Source organism: Scyliorhinus canicula, chromosome 11, assembly GCF_902713615.1.
Source record: "Scyliorhinus canicula chromosome 11, sScyCan1.1, whole genome shotgun sequence".
Classification (NCBI taxonomy): Eukaryota; Metazoa; Chordata; class Chondrichthyes; order Carcharhiniformes; family Scyliorhinidae; genus Scyliorhinus; species Scyliorhinus canicula.
In genome coordinates, this window is record NC_052156.1 from 121,596,526 (window position 1) to 121,616,083 (window position 19,558).

A 19,558-nucleotide genomic window follows, 5' to 3' on the forward strand; every position below is an offset into this window, starting at 1 on the left:
ACGTTGGTCCTTTAGAGGATAAGAAAGGGGATTTAAAATGGAAATGAGGAAACAGCCGAGGGATTGAACAAGTATTTTATGTTGGCTTTCAGTGGAAGGCACAAATAACATGCTAATAATTGATGGCAAGGTGGCTATGGCAGGTGAGGGTCTAAAAAATGATCATCACTAAAGAGATAGTGTTGGGCAAGCTAATGGGGCTAAAGGTAGACAAGTCTCCTGGCCCTGATGGAACACATCCCAGGGTACTAAAAGAGATGGTGGGGGAAAATTACAAATGCGCTTGTGACAATTTACCAAAATTCGCTGGACTCTGGGGCGGTCTGGGTAGATTGGAAAACAGCAAATGTGACGCCATTGTTTAAAAAAAGGTGTTAGACAAGAGGCAGGTAACTCGGCCAGTTAGCTTAACTTCTGTAGTGGGGAAAATGCTTGAATTGATCATCAAGGAATAGTGAGACATTTGGATAGAAATTATCCCATTGGCAGGTGCAACATGGATTCATGAAAGGCAGGTCATATTTAACTAATTTATTGGAATTCTACGAGGACATTATGAGTGCGGTGGACAACGGGGAACCGGTGGATTGGTGTATCTGGACTTCCAGAAGGTATTCGACAAGGTGCTGCACAAAAGGTTATTGCATTAGCTAAGAATGCACGGCATTACGGGTAACGTATTAGCATGGGTAGAGGATTGGTTAACCAACAGAAAGCAAAATGTGGGGATAAATGGGTGTTTTTCTGGTTGGCGATCAGTGGCTAATGGTGTGCCTCAGGGATCAGTTTTGGGACTGCAATTGTTTACAATTTATATAGATGATTTAGAGTTGGGGACTAAGGGCAGCACGGTAGCATTGTGGATAGCGCAATTGTTTCACAGCTCCAGGGTCCCAGGTTCGATTCCCGCTTGGGTCACTGTCTGTGCAAAATCTGCACATCCTCCCCGTGTGTGCGTGGGTTTCCTCCGGGTGCTCCGGTTTCCTCCCACAGTCCAAAGATGTGCAGGTTAGGTGGATTGGCCATGATAAATTTCCCTTAGTGTCCAAAATTGCCCTTAGTGTTGGGTGGGGTTACTGGGTTATGGCAATAGGGTGGAAGTGTTGACCTTGGGTAGGGTGCTCTTTCCAAGAGCCGGTGCAGACTCGATGGGCCAAATGGCCTCCTTCTGCACTGTAAATTCTATGACTCTAAGTGTAATGTGTCAAAGTTCGCAGATGACACTAAATGGAGTGGTAAAGTGTGCAGGACACAAAGTCTGCAGAGGGGCTGGTTTAGCTCACTCAGCTAAATCGCTGGCTTTTAAAGCAGACCAAGCAGGCCAGCAGCACGGTTCGATTCCCGTACCAGCCTCCCCGGACAGGCGCCGGAATGTGGCGACTAGAGGCTTTTCACAGTAACTTCATTGAAGCCTACTCGTGACAATAAGCGATTTTCATTTTCATTTTCAATTAAATCATTTACCATTATTTAAATGGTAAAAAAATTGCAGCATGCTGCCGTGCAGAGGGATCTGGGTGTCCTTCTGCATGAATCACAAAAGGTTGGTTTGCAGGTGCAGTAGGTAATTAAGAAGGTAATGGAATTTTGTCCTTCGTTGCCAGAGGGATGGAGTTTAAAAACAGGGATGTTATCTTGCAGCTGTATTGGGTGCTGGTGAGGCCACACCTGGAGTATTCTGTACAGTTTTGGTCTCTACTTGATAAAGGATGTACTGGGACTGGAGGGGTTTGTCGAGGAGATTCACTAGATTGATTCTGGAGTTCAGAGGATTGGCTTATGAGGAGAGACCGAGTAGTTGGAACTATACTCATTGGAGTTTAGAAGAATGGGGGGGGGGGTAAAGATCTGAGAGAAACATAAAATTATGAAGGTAATAGTTAAGATAGGAGCAGGAAGGTTGGTTCTACTGCCGGGTGAAACTAGAACTAGGGGCAGAGTCTCAAAATAGGGGAGCGAAGGCAGTGGGGTGGCACAGTGGCCTCACGGCACCAAGGTCCCAGGTTCGATCCTGGGTCTGGATCACTGTTCATATGGAGTTTGCACATTCTCCCAGTGTTTGCGTGGGTTTCACCTCCACAACCCAAAGATGCGCAGGATAGGTGGATTGGCCATGGCTAAATTGCCCCTTAATTGGGAAAAAATGAATTGGGTACTCTAAATTTAAAAAAAAAAAAAATGGGGAGCAAATTTAGGACCGTGTTGAGGAGGAATTTCTTCACCCAAAGGGTTGGTAATCTCTGGAATTTCCTGCCCAGTGAAGCAGTTGATGCTTCCTTGTTGGATGTTTTTAAGGCAAAAATAGATTTTTGAACAGTAAAGGAATTAAAGGTTATGGTGAGCAGGCGGGTAAGTGGAGCCGTGTCCACAAAAACTGAATGGCAAAGCAGGTTTGAGGGGCCAAATGGTCTACTCCTGCCCTAGTTCTTATGTTCTAAAGTGGCAGATGGAATTTAACCCTGAAAAGTGTGAGGGAATACACTTTTGAAGGCGTAATTTGACAAGGAAGCATTCAATGAATGGCCTGACACTGGCAAGTTCTGAGAAACAAAGAGATCTTGGCGTGTTTGTCCATTGATATCCAAATTCAGAAGAGCAGGTTAATGGGGTGGTGAAAAAGGCATAATAATAATTTTTATTGTCACACGTATGCTTACATTAACACTGTAATTAAGTTACTGTGAAAAGCCCCTAGTCGCCACATTCCGGTGCCTGTTCGGGTACACGGAGGAAGAATTCAGAATGTCCAAATTTCCTAACAGCTCGTCTTTTGGGACTTGTGGGAGGAAACCGGAGCACCCGGAGGAAACCCACGCAGACACAAGGAGAACATGCAGACTCCGCACACACAGTGACCCAAGCCGGGAATCGAACCTGGGACCCTGACGCTGTGAAGCAATAGCGCTACCCACTGTGCCATATAGGACACTTGCAATTAGGGGCTGGTTTTGCACAGTGGGCTAAATGGCTGGCTTGCAAAGCAGAACAATGGCAGCAGCACAGGTTCAATTTCCATTCCGCCTCCCTTAACAGGCGCTGGAATGTGGCGACTAGGGGCTTTTCACAGTAACTTCATTGAAGCCTACTTGTGACAATAACCGATTATTATTATTATCAACCAAGGCATAGGTCACAAAAGTAGGGAGGGCATGTTGGACTTGTATAGAACTTTGGTGAGGTCACAAGGCCACTGCTGTACTGTGTGCAATTCTAGTCACCACATTATAGGAAAGAGGTGATTGTACTGGATGGGGTGCAGAGTTGATTCACCACAATGTTGCCTGGGGTGGAACGTTTAAGTTATGAAGAGATTGAATAGGCTTGGGTTGTTTTCGCTGGAGCAGAGAAGACTGAGGCGCGACCTGATTGAGGCGCACAGGATCATAAGGGGCATGGACAGGGTGGATACAGAGCAGCTGTTCCCCCAAGTTGAAGGGTTTGTTATGAGAAGACACAGTTCAAGATGGAGAAATAGGTTCAGGGGGAATCTTGAGGAATAAGCTTTTTACCCAAAAGAACGCACTGCCTGTTAGCGTGGTACAAGCGGGTTGCCCTACTTGGATGAGCACTTGGCACGTCATAACATTCAAGGCAATGGGCCAAGTGCTGACAAATGGGTTGGTCATTTGTAGTCGGGTCAGATGTTTTTCACACGTCGATGGAAACTCGAAGGGCCAAAGAGCCTCTTCTGCACTTTATTATTCTGTGATTCAGTGTTTCAGAGGTTTTAAGAGTCACTCATCAATCTTGGACAAACTTGGAAGTTTCTGTTCACATTCAATCTGATGTTGTGGCTCTGACATGCAAGCGTCTTGAGGCAACCATAGGAAGGTTGGCAACCAGCATAGAGATATTGGTCCAGCAGGTGTGGTTGGATTTCTGCTTGGCCCTGCACTGATGGGCACCATTAAGAGCTAGACGACATGGGGACAGAGTACCTTGACCTGTCTCCAGGTGCCCCATCTCCCCCAGGAGTTGGGGACGCTCTGGCACCCACAGGGAGGAACAGCAACATTTGGGCACCCTGTAGTCCTCCTTGCAGGATAGTCGAAGAGTATGCAGCCACTCATTTAGAGTCCTCTCCCTATGCCCACACCCACTCGAGCAATGCAGGCCATCGAGGAAGATTCTGCCCCTGAGCAGGAATACATTGAGGCCATGGCCCCCCAAGGTACAAGACAACAGAGGACATTTGCCAAATTCATCACAAGCATCGAGACATAGCAGTAAGCAAGCTGCCTCTGCTGTGAATGTTTAGGCTGCACCAAGGCAAAGTGGTAGGTTAAGAAAATTTGGGGCAGCACGGTGGCGCAGTGGGTTAGCCCTGCTGCCTCACGGCGCTGCGGTCCCAGGTTCGATCCCGGCTCTGGGTCACTGTCCGTGTGGAGTTTGCACATTCTCCATGTGTTAGCATGGGTTTCCCCACAACCCAAAGATGAGCAGGGTAGGTGAATTGACCATGCTAAATTGCCCCTTAATTGGAAAAAATGAATTGGGTATTCTAAAATAAAAAAAAGAAAGAAATTTTGATGTCACATCTGGTTTATGGGTGCGCTATAACAAAATAAATTGCACTTACAGAAACTCATTGCACGAGTATGTGAATCTCCTGGTCAACTGAAAGTGTTTTGATTTTGTACTTTGGAATCCTCTCATCTCGAGTTTCAGCCTTCCTCTCACTCGAGTGTCCCATAATGTGACGTCAACCTCAGTGCAACCCTTCTCTGGACACTTGTGCGCATCAGGGAGAGGTGTGTAAATCTTTATTAAGAGTGCATGATGGGAAAGTTTTGAATCCTTATTCCTCAAGTTGAGGACTGCAATAGTTGAGCACAGTTCATCAGCAATGGTACTGAGCAGCAACTAGGTCTCCCCAGAGTTAATGTCCGAACCACGCATGCACATTACGATGAGAGCCCTAGGCTGGTCTGCATCTCATTTGTGGCAGTATTCGTAGCATTGCATGGCATCGAAAGTGTCAAGCCTAATCTCACATAACTGACACTCAGTTAACAGGGTGAGCACTTAGCTAGTCACCGCTGACCAAAACTAAAATCCTGGCGCATCAGGAGTTCAGAGTTTGCAATTGTGAATGCAGGACTCGTTCTCTCAGTGATGGTTTGGCCATCGCCGGAGATGAAAGGAAATGGCTTGGAGGCGAGGGGAGATTATCTGACTTACTTTTACTCTTCCTGGAACCGGTCAGCGATCAAAATGTCATGGGCACACCTCTCAGGGTTTTCCTCCTCCATGTTATCAGCAAGCTCATACTGTCCCTGAGCAGCCCCCTGGGTTTCCTGTACCTCCACGTCTTCATATTCCAAGGAGCTCTCATCCTCTGACAAGGGTTCAACTCTTTGCATTGCCAGATGGTGAAGTTCACAGCACACTGATGTGGGGAACCTTCTCCGGTGAGTATTGCAGAGAGCCATCGGAGTGGTCCAGGCATCTGAATTACATCTTCAGGAGTCCTATGGTGTACTCGATGAAGGAGCATACGGAAGTGTGAGCAGCATTGTATCTCTCCTAGCCTCAGGTCTGAGGGAGACATACAGGAGTCATCAGCCAGTGTTCAAGTGGGTAGCCCTTCTCCACCAGGCTCCAACCCTGCAAATGTTCTAGCCCCATAAAAATCCCAAGCACTTGGGAATGACGGAGGGTGTAGGAGTTATGTCAACTTTCAGAACACGTGTTCAAGATGTGATTATGATGGTCACACATTAGTTATCCTTGGAATAGTAACCTTTGCAGTTTGAAAAAAATTCAGGCTACTGCCAGGGATCACATATAGCCCAACTGGTGCAATTTATCAGACCCTGCGCTCATGGGAAGCCCGAGATAGCTGGGAAGCTGGTGAATCTTTCAGCCTGGCTATATTTGTCCAACGCAAACCTGACATGATGGGCATTCCTTTAAAGGGAATTAGTTTCTTCCTTTATGCGGTGATTTGTTGCCGACTGAGAAATACTGCACAGGTCCCCTGTTGATCCCTGCAAAGACCTAGAGGCAAAGAAATTGAGTGCTACTATCACCTTCAAGGCCACTGACAGAGGAAAGCCTCCGACCTTAAGTGGCATCAGGTCTTCATTAAGAATGGGGCATTTGTGGCGGACCAGGGCTGGGATTCGTCGATTTTGCGGGCACATTCTAAGGCCGGCGTCAAAACCGGCGTGAGCGACGAAAGGGGCCAGCACGGGAAGTGCGACGCCACGGTTCTGAACGCCGTCACAGATGCGCGCAGCGTAATTGACGCCACGTCGCTGTTAAATAGATGGCCAACGCGGCAAGATAGCTGCCTGCCACGCAGCGCCAAGGTTCCAGGATCGTGACATGGAGATGCTCCTGAACGCCATGGAGCAAAGGAGGAAGGGCCTGTACCCCGGACATGGGCGCAGGGTCGCAGCCAACACCGCCTTTCGCCTGTGGAGAGAGGTGGGAGAAGCCGTCAGCGCTGTGGGCATAACACCCAGGACAGGCAGCCAGTGCCACAAGAAGGTCAATGACCTAGTCAGGGCGAGTACCCCCCACTGAGCCAATGGCACCCCCCCCCCCTCTGCATGGGGGGGGGGGGTGGGGGGGGGGGGGGGGGGCGGTACAAGGATGGCCTGTGAACCTATGCGAGGAGAATCATAATGGGGGGATTTTCAAGCCCTTCCAGCTAGCAGGATCATCCGGGTCTGCCAAAAGCAACCTCCATGGGGAGTTCCCAGCAGCGAGACAGACAAGTCATACAAAATTCTATACACTTCAGTGGGACTAGGAGATCCCACTGTTAGTCAATGGAGAGCTGCCAGTGCCACGGGGGAGGGGGTGGTGAAAATCCCAGTTATTGTGGCACCATACGTTCCAGGAGTCAGTGTCTAGAGAAAGGCTTTTGTGCTACAATCCCTAGGTGTCGTCATCGTACAACATTAAATCGAACAGAATGAAATGTACACAGCGATGTTTTGGTGACAATGAACCTTAGAAAATATCTAGCATAAAAACCTCAAAACCCGACAGCTACATTTAAAAAAATGTACATCTGGATCGAAGTGAGTAGACTCATTTACAGGGTTGGTCCATGGTGCACAACACAGTAAATGTTTTAGTAAAGCCCTGAAAATCTAATTATCTCACCCCATCTTGTGCTAAGACACTGATTTGAGCTGACAGTCTCCAACTATACAATTTGAAATGCTAAAAGTCAAGGACTCTTGGGAAACACTCATGGTTTATCACCATGACAACTGCAACAGCAGAATTAAATGCATTTATCTGAAAACAGAAGTCAATGTTTAACTGTTAAGGGACTTTATTTTGATATCAATAGCTAGTGCTACAGTACTGCACTCTTTAGTTAGTATAAGTGATACAATGTTACCAAAATGGAAAAATAAAAAAATACGTTCTTAGCGCCCATGATCGGTTGTAGTGGCATTATGCACTGCGACAATTGTAAAGAAAACAACCGGATAATTCGGGTACTGTTCCATATGACAAGAAAATAAATCCAGAACTTATTTTTTCCAATGGCAAATGAATAGATTTCTGCTGAACCATAAAGGACAGCTGCCAGAAGTCACATGACCACAGGGTTAGTCCTTTTGTCTGGGAGAGACCATCAGTTCCTCGTTCAGTCTGTGGAACCTCATGCCTTATTGTACACGCCCCTTGTAATTAACAAAAACTGAGGAAGTGCAGCCAACTCTCTCCCCAACCAGAATTATCACAAAAGAAAGAGATCAAAACTCATACTAGAAGAGATGCTAATAGTTACCTGGTGTCTCTCCCCTAAGAAGGAATAATGGAATTCTGGCCAGAAGCACTGAAACGGAGTTTTAAGCTGCAATTAACTATTAATCACACAGAACTCTGACCTCTTAGGACAATTTTAACATTACATTGTTAGCCTCAAAAGCAGCTCTCCCCGCACTCCCACCCCAGCAGCCCTCACCGAAGAAACAGAACAACAGCCTACCCCTCCAAGCCCATCTCTGCTGGAAGATTTCCTACCGCAACTGCAGAACTGACCGAGTCTTGGGGTGTCTACTTCATGGTATCAACACCAACTGTAAAGCAATTCTACAACTCCGATTTTTGAAATAAATTAACATTGAGTTTTTTAAATATTTCTTTATTCTCCTCCTTTTTCACATTTTCTCCCAAATTTACACCCATCAACAATAAACAATAGTCAGTAACAAATATGTCAATCCCCATATCAATAACAACGATCCCATCCTCCCACCAAACCCTAAACGTTCACCCGCATGTTCACATAAACAAATGACAAAAAGGAATCAGGAATCACCCATAGCCACCATTAACACACCCCGCTCCCCAACTAATGTTCGATGTTATCCAGTTCTTGAAAGTGCATAATGAATAATGCCCATGAATTGTAGAACCCCTCCGTCCTTCCACTCAGTTCAAACCTAACTTTCAAGAGTCAAGAATTCCAACAGGTTCCCCCCCACCACGCCAGGGCACAGGGTGGAGAGGTTGCTCTCAAACCCATCAGGATCCGCCTTCGGGCGATCAACGAGGCGAAAGCTACAACATCTGCAACATTCTGAGTTAATCATAACATTGGGTTTGCTGTAGGTCATTAGTAAATTGGATCACACAAACCAAGGGTATGGGAAAACATGCCACCACACACTTTAAAAATAATTCTAAACACCTTTGCCTCCTGACAGGTGGTGAGAGGAAATAAATACAATAATGTTGTAACACGTTTTGGAGTGGACTGCAGCAAGAAAGATCTTGTTCAGCTATAGTTATTGTAAATTTAAGTTAGTAACAGTTTCTTCTAGAAGTTGGGCTTTGGTTAAATTGAATATACCCACAAACTCCATTACACAGTAGCCATCAACGTTTATCAGGTTTTGGCAATTTGGTGAGCTATTATATTTACAGCAAAATAGTGGAACAATAGCTTCCAGTATGTAAAAAGTATTACAAAAATGAAGTCTGTGGTCAAAAATGTTAAATGTGCCCATTGCATAACAATGCAGTCCCAAATGAATGGGATTTGAATTGATTATGTTCTGCTGCTGCGGTCTAGCTCAGAGTGAATACTCCATTTGTAGACATGACGGAAAAATGAACTCATGCATGCATCAAAAGGTATGGCAATATACTCTGTTTATACCCTAGTCAACATGCTGCCTCATTAACTAATTTGATTTCTCAACGGGTGCATGGAAACCAGGTTAGTTGGGTCTATGGTAGCTTGGGCAGCATGGTAGCATAGTGGGTAGCAATGTTGCTTCACAGCCCCAGAGTCCCAGGTTCGATTCCCAGCTTGAGTCACTGTCTGTGCAGAGTCTGCATGTCCTCCCTGTGTCTGCATAGGTTTCCTCCAGGTGCTCCGGTTTTCTCCCACAGCTCCCGAAAGATGTGCTGTTAAGTGAATTGGACGTTCTGAATTCTCTGTGTACCTGAGCAGGTGCCGGAATGTGGCGACTAGGGGCTTTTCACAGTAACTTCATTGCAGTGTTAATGTAAGCCTACTTGTGACAATAAAGATTATTATTATTATTCAAAAGTATAAGGCCTCCTCAACCAAACCTGAAATGGGTTTCCACATAGGTCAAGCGCTGGCTCATTGTGGAAGACTCTGGAAGGTGCAAGATCTGGAGTTAGCACTTCTGATTAATTGCTTTTCGTGGATTCAAGACTGCTCCTTCAAACTAAAAACAGTTCCACATCATGACTAAATTTTTCTTCCCCGTCTAATTACTGAATAGATAGCATACCGAATAGCTGAATATATAAAATTGAATAAGGGCATTATTGCAGCATAAAGCATGGATTGAAAGCAAGCCATTTGACCACCATGCCTGCTCTTTGCCAGACCGTGTATGACCTGTGCAGTCACAGTCCTTTATACAGTCATACAGAATTCTGAAATAGATTTAAATTCACTACAAATATATGGCAAAACAATTTGCTGAATTACAATCTGCTTCATCTCAGAGGTACATCAATTTGCCAGGAGAAACACAGATAAGTGCCTACAATGTCAAATTCATAACGGATTTCACTTTTGGTACGACTCAGGATACACCATAGTAGAAGTAGAGGGTGGGCAGTAACAATATACTTCTGAATATTTAATTAATTCAGATTTGACTTTTTACGTCTGCACTGAGTACTTCAATGATGTAATAAAAAGGGCTAGTAACTGATCTCTTTAATAATTGCTCAAGAAAAAAACTTGGCAACAGCCTTTATCTATGAATCCTTTCCTCCACCTAACCAATCCTTCCCTCCACCTACCTGCATTCTCATTATAACCCTCCTTTTTCAGTCTCTACCTATATCTTTATATTTTCTGTTGTGGGTTTACTGCTTTGACAATTTTGCATTCTCCTATATCTATTAACTTTAACATGACTGCCCATTACTGATAAACAAGGAACTTTTAAACTTCCGTGGTGACTCCTACATATGACAACATTCCAAGGGACAAAGCCCTCATTGTAATGAAACATCAAGATGGAAACCATTTTCTTTTCAAACTGAAATATGCCAGTAGACGTCACTACAAAGAAATAGTAACTTCCAAGGTACTGCAAGGGATGCTAATTATGAAGACCCAAGTTCTATAGCCAATTTTCATACGGTTTCTTTCTCAGCCCTCCAACTCTTCCTTGACTAGCACCTCAACCACTAAATCACGAGCAGATCCAGTTGGCTAAAGGTAGTCCATCTTAAACACCACTCATTCACCAAGAACTTTTGGGAATCCAACCAATCTGTTTTCTTCCTTATTTTAATCCTATTTATGCCATCACCCTAACTCTTACCAACTTCTGATTTTTCTGCGGATCTGGACTGCACCTCCCTTTTCACCCATTCAGTGCTTCAAATGGTCCTCCTTAGATTTTTCTCTTTTAACTCTAGAATTTTCATCCGACTCTGCAAATAAGCTTTCCCCAAACTAATATCTCTTATCAAAGTCACAAATGACCACGCAAAAGGTATATAATCTCTTCGCATCTCTCTCAACCTTGACACACCCATAGACATGGTTGACTACACCATTCTATTTTACAGCCCCTCCATCAGCGAACTGGGTGGGACTGTACTCACCTGATTGACATCGGACTATGAATAAATTGTTTAGATTAGACTCCCTACAATTCAGAAGGACGCCATTTAGGCCACTGAGTCTGCAACAACCATCTGAAAGAACACCCTACCGGCCCACTCCCCTGTCCTATCCCCGTAATTTTGTACACTGAGGGACAATTTAGAGTGGCCAATCCACCTAATATGCACATCTTTGGACTGTGGGAGAAAACCAGAGCACCTGAAGGAAACACATGCAGACACAAACAGTCACCCAAGGTTGGAGCTGAACCCAGGCCTCTGCCGCCTACCTGTAATGGTTTATCTTTACTCTCTTGGATTGTTATTTCTGGTGTCCCAAGGACCTAACCTTGGCTTCCCCCAATCCATTTCTCAATTTCATGTTGATCATCAATTACATAATTCAAAAACACCAACGGCAGTTTCCACATGGGGCTTTTCACAGTAACTTCATTTGAAGCCTACTTGTTACAATAAGCGATTTTTATTTCATTTTATTTAATTGACAATGCCCAGTTCTACTCGGCCATCACCTCTCTTAAATCCTCTAAATGTCCAGCATCCAATAGCAGAGGAGATAAAATGTCCTTCAATTAAATATTGGGAAGACCAAAACCATTGCCTTCAGTCCATTCCTTAACAAGAGCCTACAAACCCCTTCTCTGGCAACTCTGAGGCTGGAGCATCGTATTCAACTTTGGTGTCATACTTGGTCCCACAATGAACTTCTAACTACCTATTCTTCCATCAATAAGAACACCTCCAATGTCTAACTCTGTGTCCACCCCTGCCTCAATTAGCCTGCTCCTGGAAGATTCATCCCTGGACTTGACTATTCCAACACAGTCCCGGTCAATATACCACATTCTACTCTCCATAAACTTGAGGCCATCCAAATCTCTGCTGTCTGTGTCCTTACTTCTACCAAGTGCCGTTCACCCACTAACCCTGTTTGTGCTGACGTACATGGGCTCCTTGTTGAACAAGGATGTCAGTTTTACAACTGAGGTTTTATTTTTGAATTCTTCCATGCCTTTGTCCCTCCCTATCTCTCCAGTCCCACAACCCTCCAAGATATTTGGGGCAGCACGGTAGCATGGTGGTTAGCACAAATGCTTCACAGCTCCAGGGTCCCAGGTTCGATTCCCGGCTGGGTCACTGTATGTGCGGAGTCTGCACGTCCTCCCCGTGTGTGCGTGGGTTTTCTCCGGTTTCCTCCCACAGTCCAAAGATGTGCGGGTTAGGTGGATTGGCCATGCTAAATTCCCGTAGTGTCCTAAAAAGTAAGGTTAAGGGTGGGGTTGTTGGGTTACGGGTATAGGGTGGATACATGGGTTTGAGTAGGGTGATCATGGCTCGGCACAACATCGAGGGCCGAAGGGCCTATTCTGTGCTGTACTGTTCTATGTTCTATATTGTTGTTCCTCTAATTCTAGCCTCAAGTATCCCCAACTTTAATTGCTCTGCCAATGCTTCACCATTAGCTGTTGTGCTTTCTGCTGTCAAGTGCCGAATATTGGGAAGTTCCTCCCTAAACCTCACTTTCCTCCTTTAAAATGCTCCTCAAAGACCATCTCTGACTAAGTTTTTGGTCGTCTGCCCTAATATTTCATGGCTTGGTGTCAAATCTTTCCTTAAAATGCTCCTGAAGAAACTGGGGAAACTAAATTATGTTAGCAGGCTCAAAGGGCCAAATGGCCTCATCTTCTCCAATCTTCTATGTTTCTGTATGTTTCTATGTTTCCTGCTCATATTTTTTTTTTAAAGGTACTATAAGAACGAAAGTTGTTTAACATCCTTTTGTCCTGGTTTTGTCGCCTCACCTGCTTCAATGATCGCAATTTCAACATCAATGCTTTTGCAAAGTTTTCTTTAATTGAGATTTTCCCAACATCTACAGTTGACAGTCTTCCAATGTTGACTGCACTATCTGGGCCTCCAATCTTTTAACCTTCGTGATAACAGCGTTCCTCTTCTCACTTCACTCTTCTATAATTTCTGAAACCTACAACTCAAGAGACTGAGCAAAGCATCTGAGATTTCCTTGCATTAACTTTGAAGGTTTCGTTAGAAAGAACTAAGACGCTCCTGTAATATTGATCTGACTCTATAGTGTTGATGGGCTATGTTTCCTCATTTATGACTGAAATTCATTTCAAAGAAGTTTACCAAAAGCCTGCTCAGAATTCTAGAACACTAAGTTGGTGCCTAAGGTAAGGTCTATGAGTGGTTATTTATCCTGTCCTGACCTCCCGTCTAAATGCCCAATCGAAAAATTTGATGCTGTTCAAGCTTGTGTTGTGCTTCATTGGAACATTGGAGCAGGCCAAGGACAGAAAGGTCAGTGCAAGCAAGGTGGAGAATTAAAATGACAAGTGACAGCAAGCTTCAGGTCCTGTTTGCCTACTGGAGGTATCCTTAAAATGGCCTTCCATTTGGTCTCCCCAGTTTCAGGGTAATGACATTGTGAACAGCAAATACAGTATATTAAACTGGAAGTACAAGCAACTGATTTGATTTGTCATATGTACCGAAGTATTGTGAAAAGTATTTTTCTGCGGCCGAGGGAACGTACACTGTACATACATAGTAGACAAAAATAATAATCAACAGAGAACATTGACAAATGGCACATTGACAAACAATGATTGATTACAGTGCAGAACAAGGGGCCAATCAAAACAAAGACATGAGCAAGAGCAGCATCGGGCGTCGTGAACCGTATTCTTACAGGGAACAGATCAGTCTGAGGGGGATTCGTTGAGGAGTCTTGTAGCTGTGGGGAAGAAGCTGTTCCTATGTCTGTTGTTCCTAGGATGCTCTCTATCGCACAGCTGTAGAAGTTTGTGAGGACTGATGCAGACATGCCAAATTTCTTTATTATTTCCCAAATTTTTATTTCACTTGAAAGTCTGTGGGCCTTGGATGGTGACAAGGGAGGAGGTAAAAGGCTGGGTGTTGCATCTCTGGCGCTTGTAAGAAGCTGATGTAAGAGGTGTAGTGGGAGACTGAGTGGACTAGGGTGTTACAGAGGGCACCTTTTTTTTAAAAAAAAGGGCAGGAGTGTTTTGGGCAGCATCATACTGGAAGTTACAGAAATGGCAATGGCACAGGATTACTTTGCATTAGCATTATTATTAGCAATATTTTGCTTTTATATTTAAGGAAAAACCTATTTTGCTTGTGCTATAATTCAACAATATTTGTAGAAGTTATACAAGGAAAAATATTTTACAAAATGTACATCAGAGCCCTCAAACGTACTACAGACCATTTTATTTAAAGTAAACACACTTTGATTAGCAGAATATTGGTCTTTCGAGATTTAAACAATTGGTATAATTCTGTATGGCAGTGTTTCACATCAATGAAGTGAAAAGGAATAGCCATCTAGTGACAACTCAAATAAGCATGGTACTGATATACTCAATTATTGAAATTGCATCTGCAGAAAATGTAAGTCCATTATTACCACTGACAAAAATTATCATAGAATAGAATTTACAGTGCAGAAGGAGGCCATTTGGCCCATCGAGTCTGCACCGGCTCTTGGAAAGAGCACCCTACCCAAGGTCAATACCTCCACTTAATCCCCATAACCCAGTAACCCCACCCAACACTAAGGGCAATTTTGGACACGAAGGGCAATTTATCATGGCCAATCCACCTAACCTGCACATCTTTGGACTGTGGGAGGAAACTGGAGCACCCGGAGGAAACCCACGCACACACGGGGAGGATGTGCAGACTCCACACAGACAGTGACCCAAGCGGGAATCGAACCTGGGACCCTGGAGCTGTGAAGCAATTGTGCTATCCACAATGCTACCATGCTGCCCCAAAAATGTATAGAACAAAAATTCTAATAAATAGAATGTGAAGAGTTATTGCTTTTTAAAACTGAGACTTCTCCAACAAATACATCCCACAATTACTTTCAACTCCTATTCAGAAGATCTGCTACATTTTGTATACATTTTCTTACTCCATTAAAGAACAGTGCAAAATAACTCAGTTTAAAACAGAGTTCATGGAACTGAAGTAGGCTGAAAAGAAACCAACCAAGTGTTAGGCTCCCTCTGTTTGCCCCGCCAAAAAATAAAGCAGGAAATAATTAAACGGCCAAATACTTTTATTACTAGGGCATTAACAAGCTTACCTCCTGCTGCTTCTCGCTCTTCTTCCTCAATATTATTTTTGATAAACTCGTACTCATCATCAATATTTTGAGTTCCTCGAATCTGACTCAGGACTCTGCGTGCTTTTTGAGTCTTGCCTTTTTGCATTAACCATCGTGGACTCTCTGGAAGGAAAAGGAATCCCACGAACTGGATAATGGCTGGAATAGCTGAAAGACCAAGCATGTATCTGGAACAGCAATTACAATATTAGGGGTAAACAAATTTGCTAGTATATCGTTATTTTGAAAGTTACTACAGATCCAAAAGAACAATTATTAAATCATAAAGTTTACACCAAAGTAGGACACAATGCAAATTAATTAAGCAGACAATGCAAAGCATTGATCCAGCGACTTTTATGCTCCTTTTGTCGCAACATTCATTGATGTAACATTTTCAACACTGAAATATGACAATTCAGACGTGAGAATCAATCCTGAACAAGGATTGAAACATTTTTGGTGGGTTTTGATAAACATTTCTAGTGTCTAGCATCAAATAGAAAAAACTCTTCCACAGCAGAGGAAGAGGAAAAAGAATTCAAAGGTAAGCAGGAAAAGAAGAAGAAATATAGTGGAGAGTGGGGAGGAACACTGAGAAGGAATGGTAGATAAGGCTGAGGAAAGGGTGAAGCCTAACGGTTAGCTAAAGGGAAAATTCAACAACAAAAAAAATAGGTAGCCTTGGTGAGGAAAGGACTTACAGCAAAGCCAGCCAAGAGTTCTCTCACTGAAAGGTCTTTGAATTGTAGTTCAACTCAGCCAAAAACAAGATACCATCTAACTTTGTATACCATTTGGGACAGGCTGAGCAAGATGGCAAGGAAATAAATTAAACCTACTAAAATGTGTTGATTTGACAGGAGTTGGAAAAAATGACTTTGGCCTAGCAAAGTTACGCTGGAGAAATTTCTGGCTCATCCTCGATTTAGTTGGGCAGCACCATTGTATTCTCTAGTCAAGATCAAATTGGGACCAATTACCATACCTGTGGAAGTTTCCTCTTGCCGCTGAGGGGTAGTGCATTAGAAGAATCATGTGGGGTCCAGGACAAAACATTGGGGAAATGCTCACTGTGCCATTGCTATTGAAAATGATACTGGGGCTGCACTGGGACAATTAATCTTTGACATAAATGAGGGCAGTGGACTGAACAGGACATTGATTGTATCAATTCTCACTGAGGCATCAAAAGAAGCCACAAACAGATATAATTTGCTACATTGACAGTACTGCAAGCAGGTTAGTCAGTAGATTGAAATAATGCAAAATTGGAATGGTGTGGGCAATATGTTAGCATGGACAGAGGATTGGTTAATCAACAGAAAGCAAAGAGTAGGGATAAATAGGTAATTTTCAAATCAGCATGCTGTGACTGGAGTGCTGCAAGTTTCAGTCCTGGGACCTCAGCTATTTACAATCTATATTTATGACTCAGATGATGCAATAGAGCGTAGCATGTCTAATTTGCACATGAACAAGTTCTGTGGGAATGTAAGGTGGATGTAAAGATGCTGCAAGTAGATATAGACAGGTTAAGTCAGTGAGCAAGGTGGCAGATTAAATATAATGTGGGAAAGTGTGAGGTTACCCACTTTGGTCAGGAGAATAAAAGAGAACATATTTTCAAAAACCGTAAAACTTGAAAATCTTGATGTTCGGAGGGGCTTATAAGGAACACAAAGTTAACATGCAATACAGCAAGCAATTAAGAAAGCAAATGGCATGTTGATTTTTGTTGCAAGGGGCGATTGAAGTACAAGAATAAAGAAGTCTTGTTACAATTGTATAGAGCTTTGATGAGACCACACGTAGTAAACTGCAGTTTTGGTCTCCTTATTGACTTGCATTGGAGGAAGTACTAATTCACGAGAGTGGTCCCTTCGATGGTGCTTAATAAATTGGGTTTGTTTTCTCTGGAGTTTAGAAGAATTAGAGGTGGTCTAATTGAAACATACAAGAACGGGGCTTGATAAGATGGATACCATGAGGCCGTTTCCCTGGCTGGGGTCTCTAGAGCACAGGGTCTCATTCTCAGGTTCAGGAGGTGCCGCCCCAATTTCAGATTCCCCTTTGCAGTATCTGGACAACCCCAACGCTCTAAAGTTTCAACTGGGGTCCTCAAACCCCCCTTCATCCCACCTCATAATGGCAGAGCACCCCCGAGCCCGATCCACGGCACGGGAAACCTGGCACCTGAACACCTTGTCACTGCCAACCTGGCACACTGGCAATGCCCCTGCCAGCCTGGCAGTGCAACCTGGCCAGGGTGCCAGGTGGCAGTGCCAAGTTGCCAGAATATCACCCTTCCCAGAACCCAACCATCCGGGGGGGGGGGGGGGGGGGGGGGGGGTCTCCGATCACCTCAAGAGGCTCCCAAGTTCATTACACCCGGTCCACATTTGTGTGGGCCAGTACTAAACAGTGCCACGGCGAGGTCTCCCAGGTGCGGGTATTCGATTCCGGGTCTTGGGAGACCCCAGGAAAGTGAAGCTAACTGCCCACTTAAATATGCAAATCAGCATCCTGCCCAGTAAGAGTGAGATCCAGATTGCAACGTCTCGCAGAATCCTGTTAGATCTTGCGAGGCATCCCAACAGCTGCAAATCTCACGAGTCTTAATAGCCTTGTAGCGTCTGAGTCAGGCATGGCGAGGCCGTTTGATTGGGCCCAGTATGGCGATGGGCAAGGGATTGGATGCAACTTTGAAGCACAGGAAAAAAGCATGAGGGAGGACCAAGAAGGGATATTCACAATTTTCTGGATAGAATAAAAGTCCATGATCCCTCAAAGCTGTAGGTGAGGTTCGAGCAGAAGATGGACGAGGAGTGGGAGGCATTTATTTCAAAACTTATCACAGCTTTCAAGGAATTATTGAGTGCAAAAATTTACTAATTAGTAAGGACAGCTCAATGAACTAAAGCAGTAAGCATAGGAAACATCAGGATAAGTGTGCTGAAAATAAAACCCGAGAACCTAGTTAAGTAAAGCAAGTATAAGGACACTAGGGCAAAGAAAAAAAGAAAAAGCCATAATTTCAGTGGTGCTGCTGAAAAAGAACTATAAAAAGTATTGCTGTTCTGTTCCCAAATTCCTCTCAACTGACAATTTTCGCCCTACCTTCTTAAGACAATGACAAATAATGGGATTGAAGATATTTGATGTCCCCAGTACTTCACCCAAGCCTTTTTCACAAGTCTGTTAAATGAGCAATGGCAGGCTATAAAATACAGTTAAGCATCAACTTGACCTAAACCAACATAAACATAGAATTTAGATATAGAATTTACAGTGCAGAAGGAGGCCATTTGGCCCATCGGGTTCGCGCCCGAAAGACCAACCCAGCTAAGCCCATACCTCTATCCCATCCCCACAACCCAGTAACCCCATCTAACCTTTTTGAACACTATGGGCAATTTAGTATGGCCAATGCACCTAACCTGCACATCTTTGGGATGTGGGAGGAAACCGGAGCACCCGGAGGAGACCCACACAGACACGGAGAGAACGTGCAGACTCCGCACAGACAGTGACCCAAGCCGGGAATCAAACCTGGGACCTTTTTCGGAAAAGGAGCAGAACTCTTGACTCTGTACTCAACAGCAGCCAGGGTCTAACATAAGCAACTGTGCTAACCACAGTAAGCTAGCACTTTTCCAGGAGACACATCCGGAGTGAGACTCATCCAGAGTGGGGATTGAAACTTGGTAATTTGGTGCAGTGAGGTAATTCGGTGCAGAGTGTGAGGAGGTGCTTTTTAAACCTGGTAAGTGACTGGTAAGTAGTCTCTCTTTTTCTTTTCATTGTCTAATTTATTTATTTTTATTTTGAAATTCTAGTTGTTTAAGTTTACCACGGGTTTAAGACATGGCAGGAGATCCCAGACCCGTGTCATGCCCCTCGTGTGCGATGTGGGAGCTCAGGGACACGTCCACTGTCCCTGGCTCCTTCACGTGCAAGAAGTGTGTTCAGTTGCAGCTCTTGTTAGACCACTTGACGGTTCTGGAGCTGTGGATGGACTCACTTTGGAGCATCCGCGATGCTGAGGAGGTCGTGGATAGCACGTTTAGCGAGTTGGTCACACCGCAGGTGAAGGTTACTGAGGGAGATAGAAAATGGGTGACCAAAAGAAAGAGCAAGAGTAGGAAGGCAGTGCAGGTGTCCCCTGCGGTCATCTCCCTGCAAAACAGATATACCGCTTTGGATACTGTTGAGGGAGATGGCTCACCAGGGGAAGGCAGCAGCAGCCAGGTTCATGGCACCGTGGCTGGCTCTGCTGCACAGCAGGGCAGGAAG

At 44.4% G+C, this 19,558-nt stretch overlaps 1 protein-coding gene across 5 annotated transcripts in view; it reads right to left on the bottom strand.

Moving 5' to 3' along the window:
• Window positions 1-19,558, bottom strand: part of LOC119973339 (proton myo-inositol cotransporter-like) — a 266,486-nt gene that overhangs the window by 144,673 nt on the left and 102,255 nt on the right. For all 5 annotated transcript variants that reach the window (XR_005462283.1, XR_005462282.1, XM_038811222.1 and 2 more), the window contains exon 3: window positions 15,242-15,450. Coding sequence is in view for 3 of the 5 variants with exons in the window: in XM_038811222.1 (XP_038667150.1) it covers window positions 15,242-15,450 (209 nt within the window). In the remaining 2 variants the exon portion in view is untranslated. The remainder of the gene's footprint in view (window positions 1-15,241; window positions 15,451-19,558) is intronic.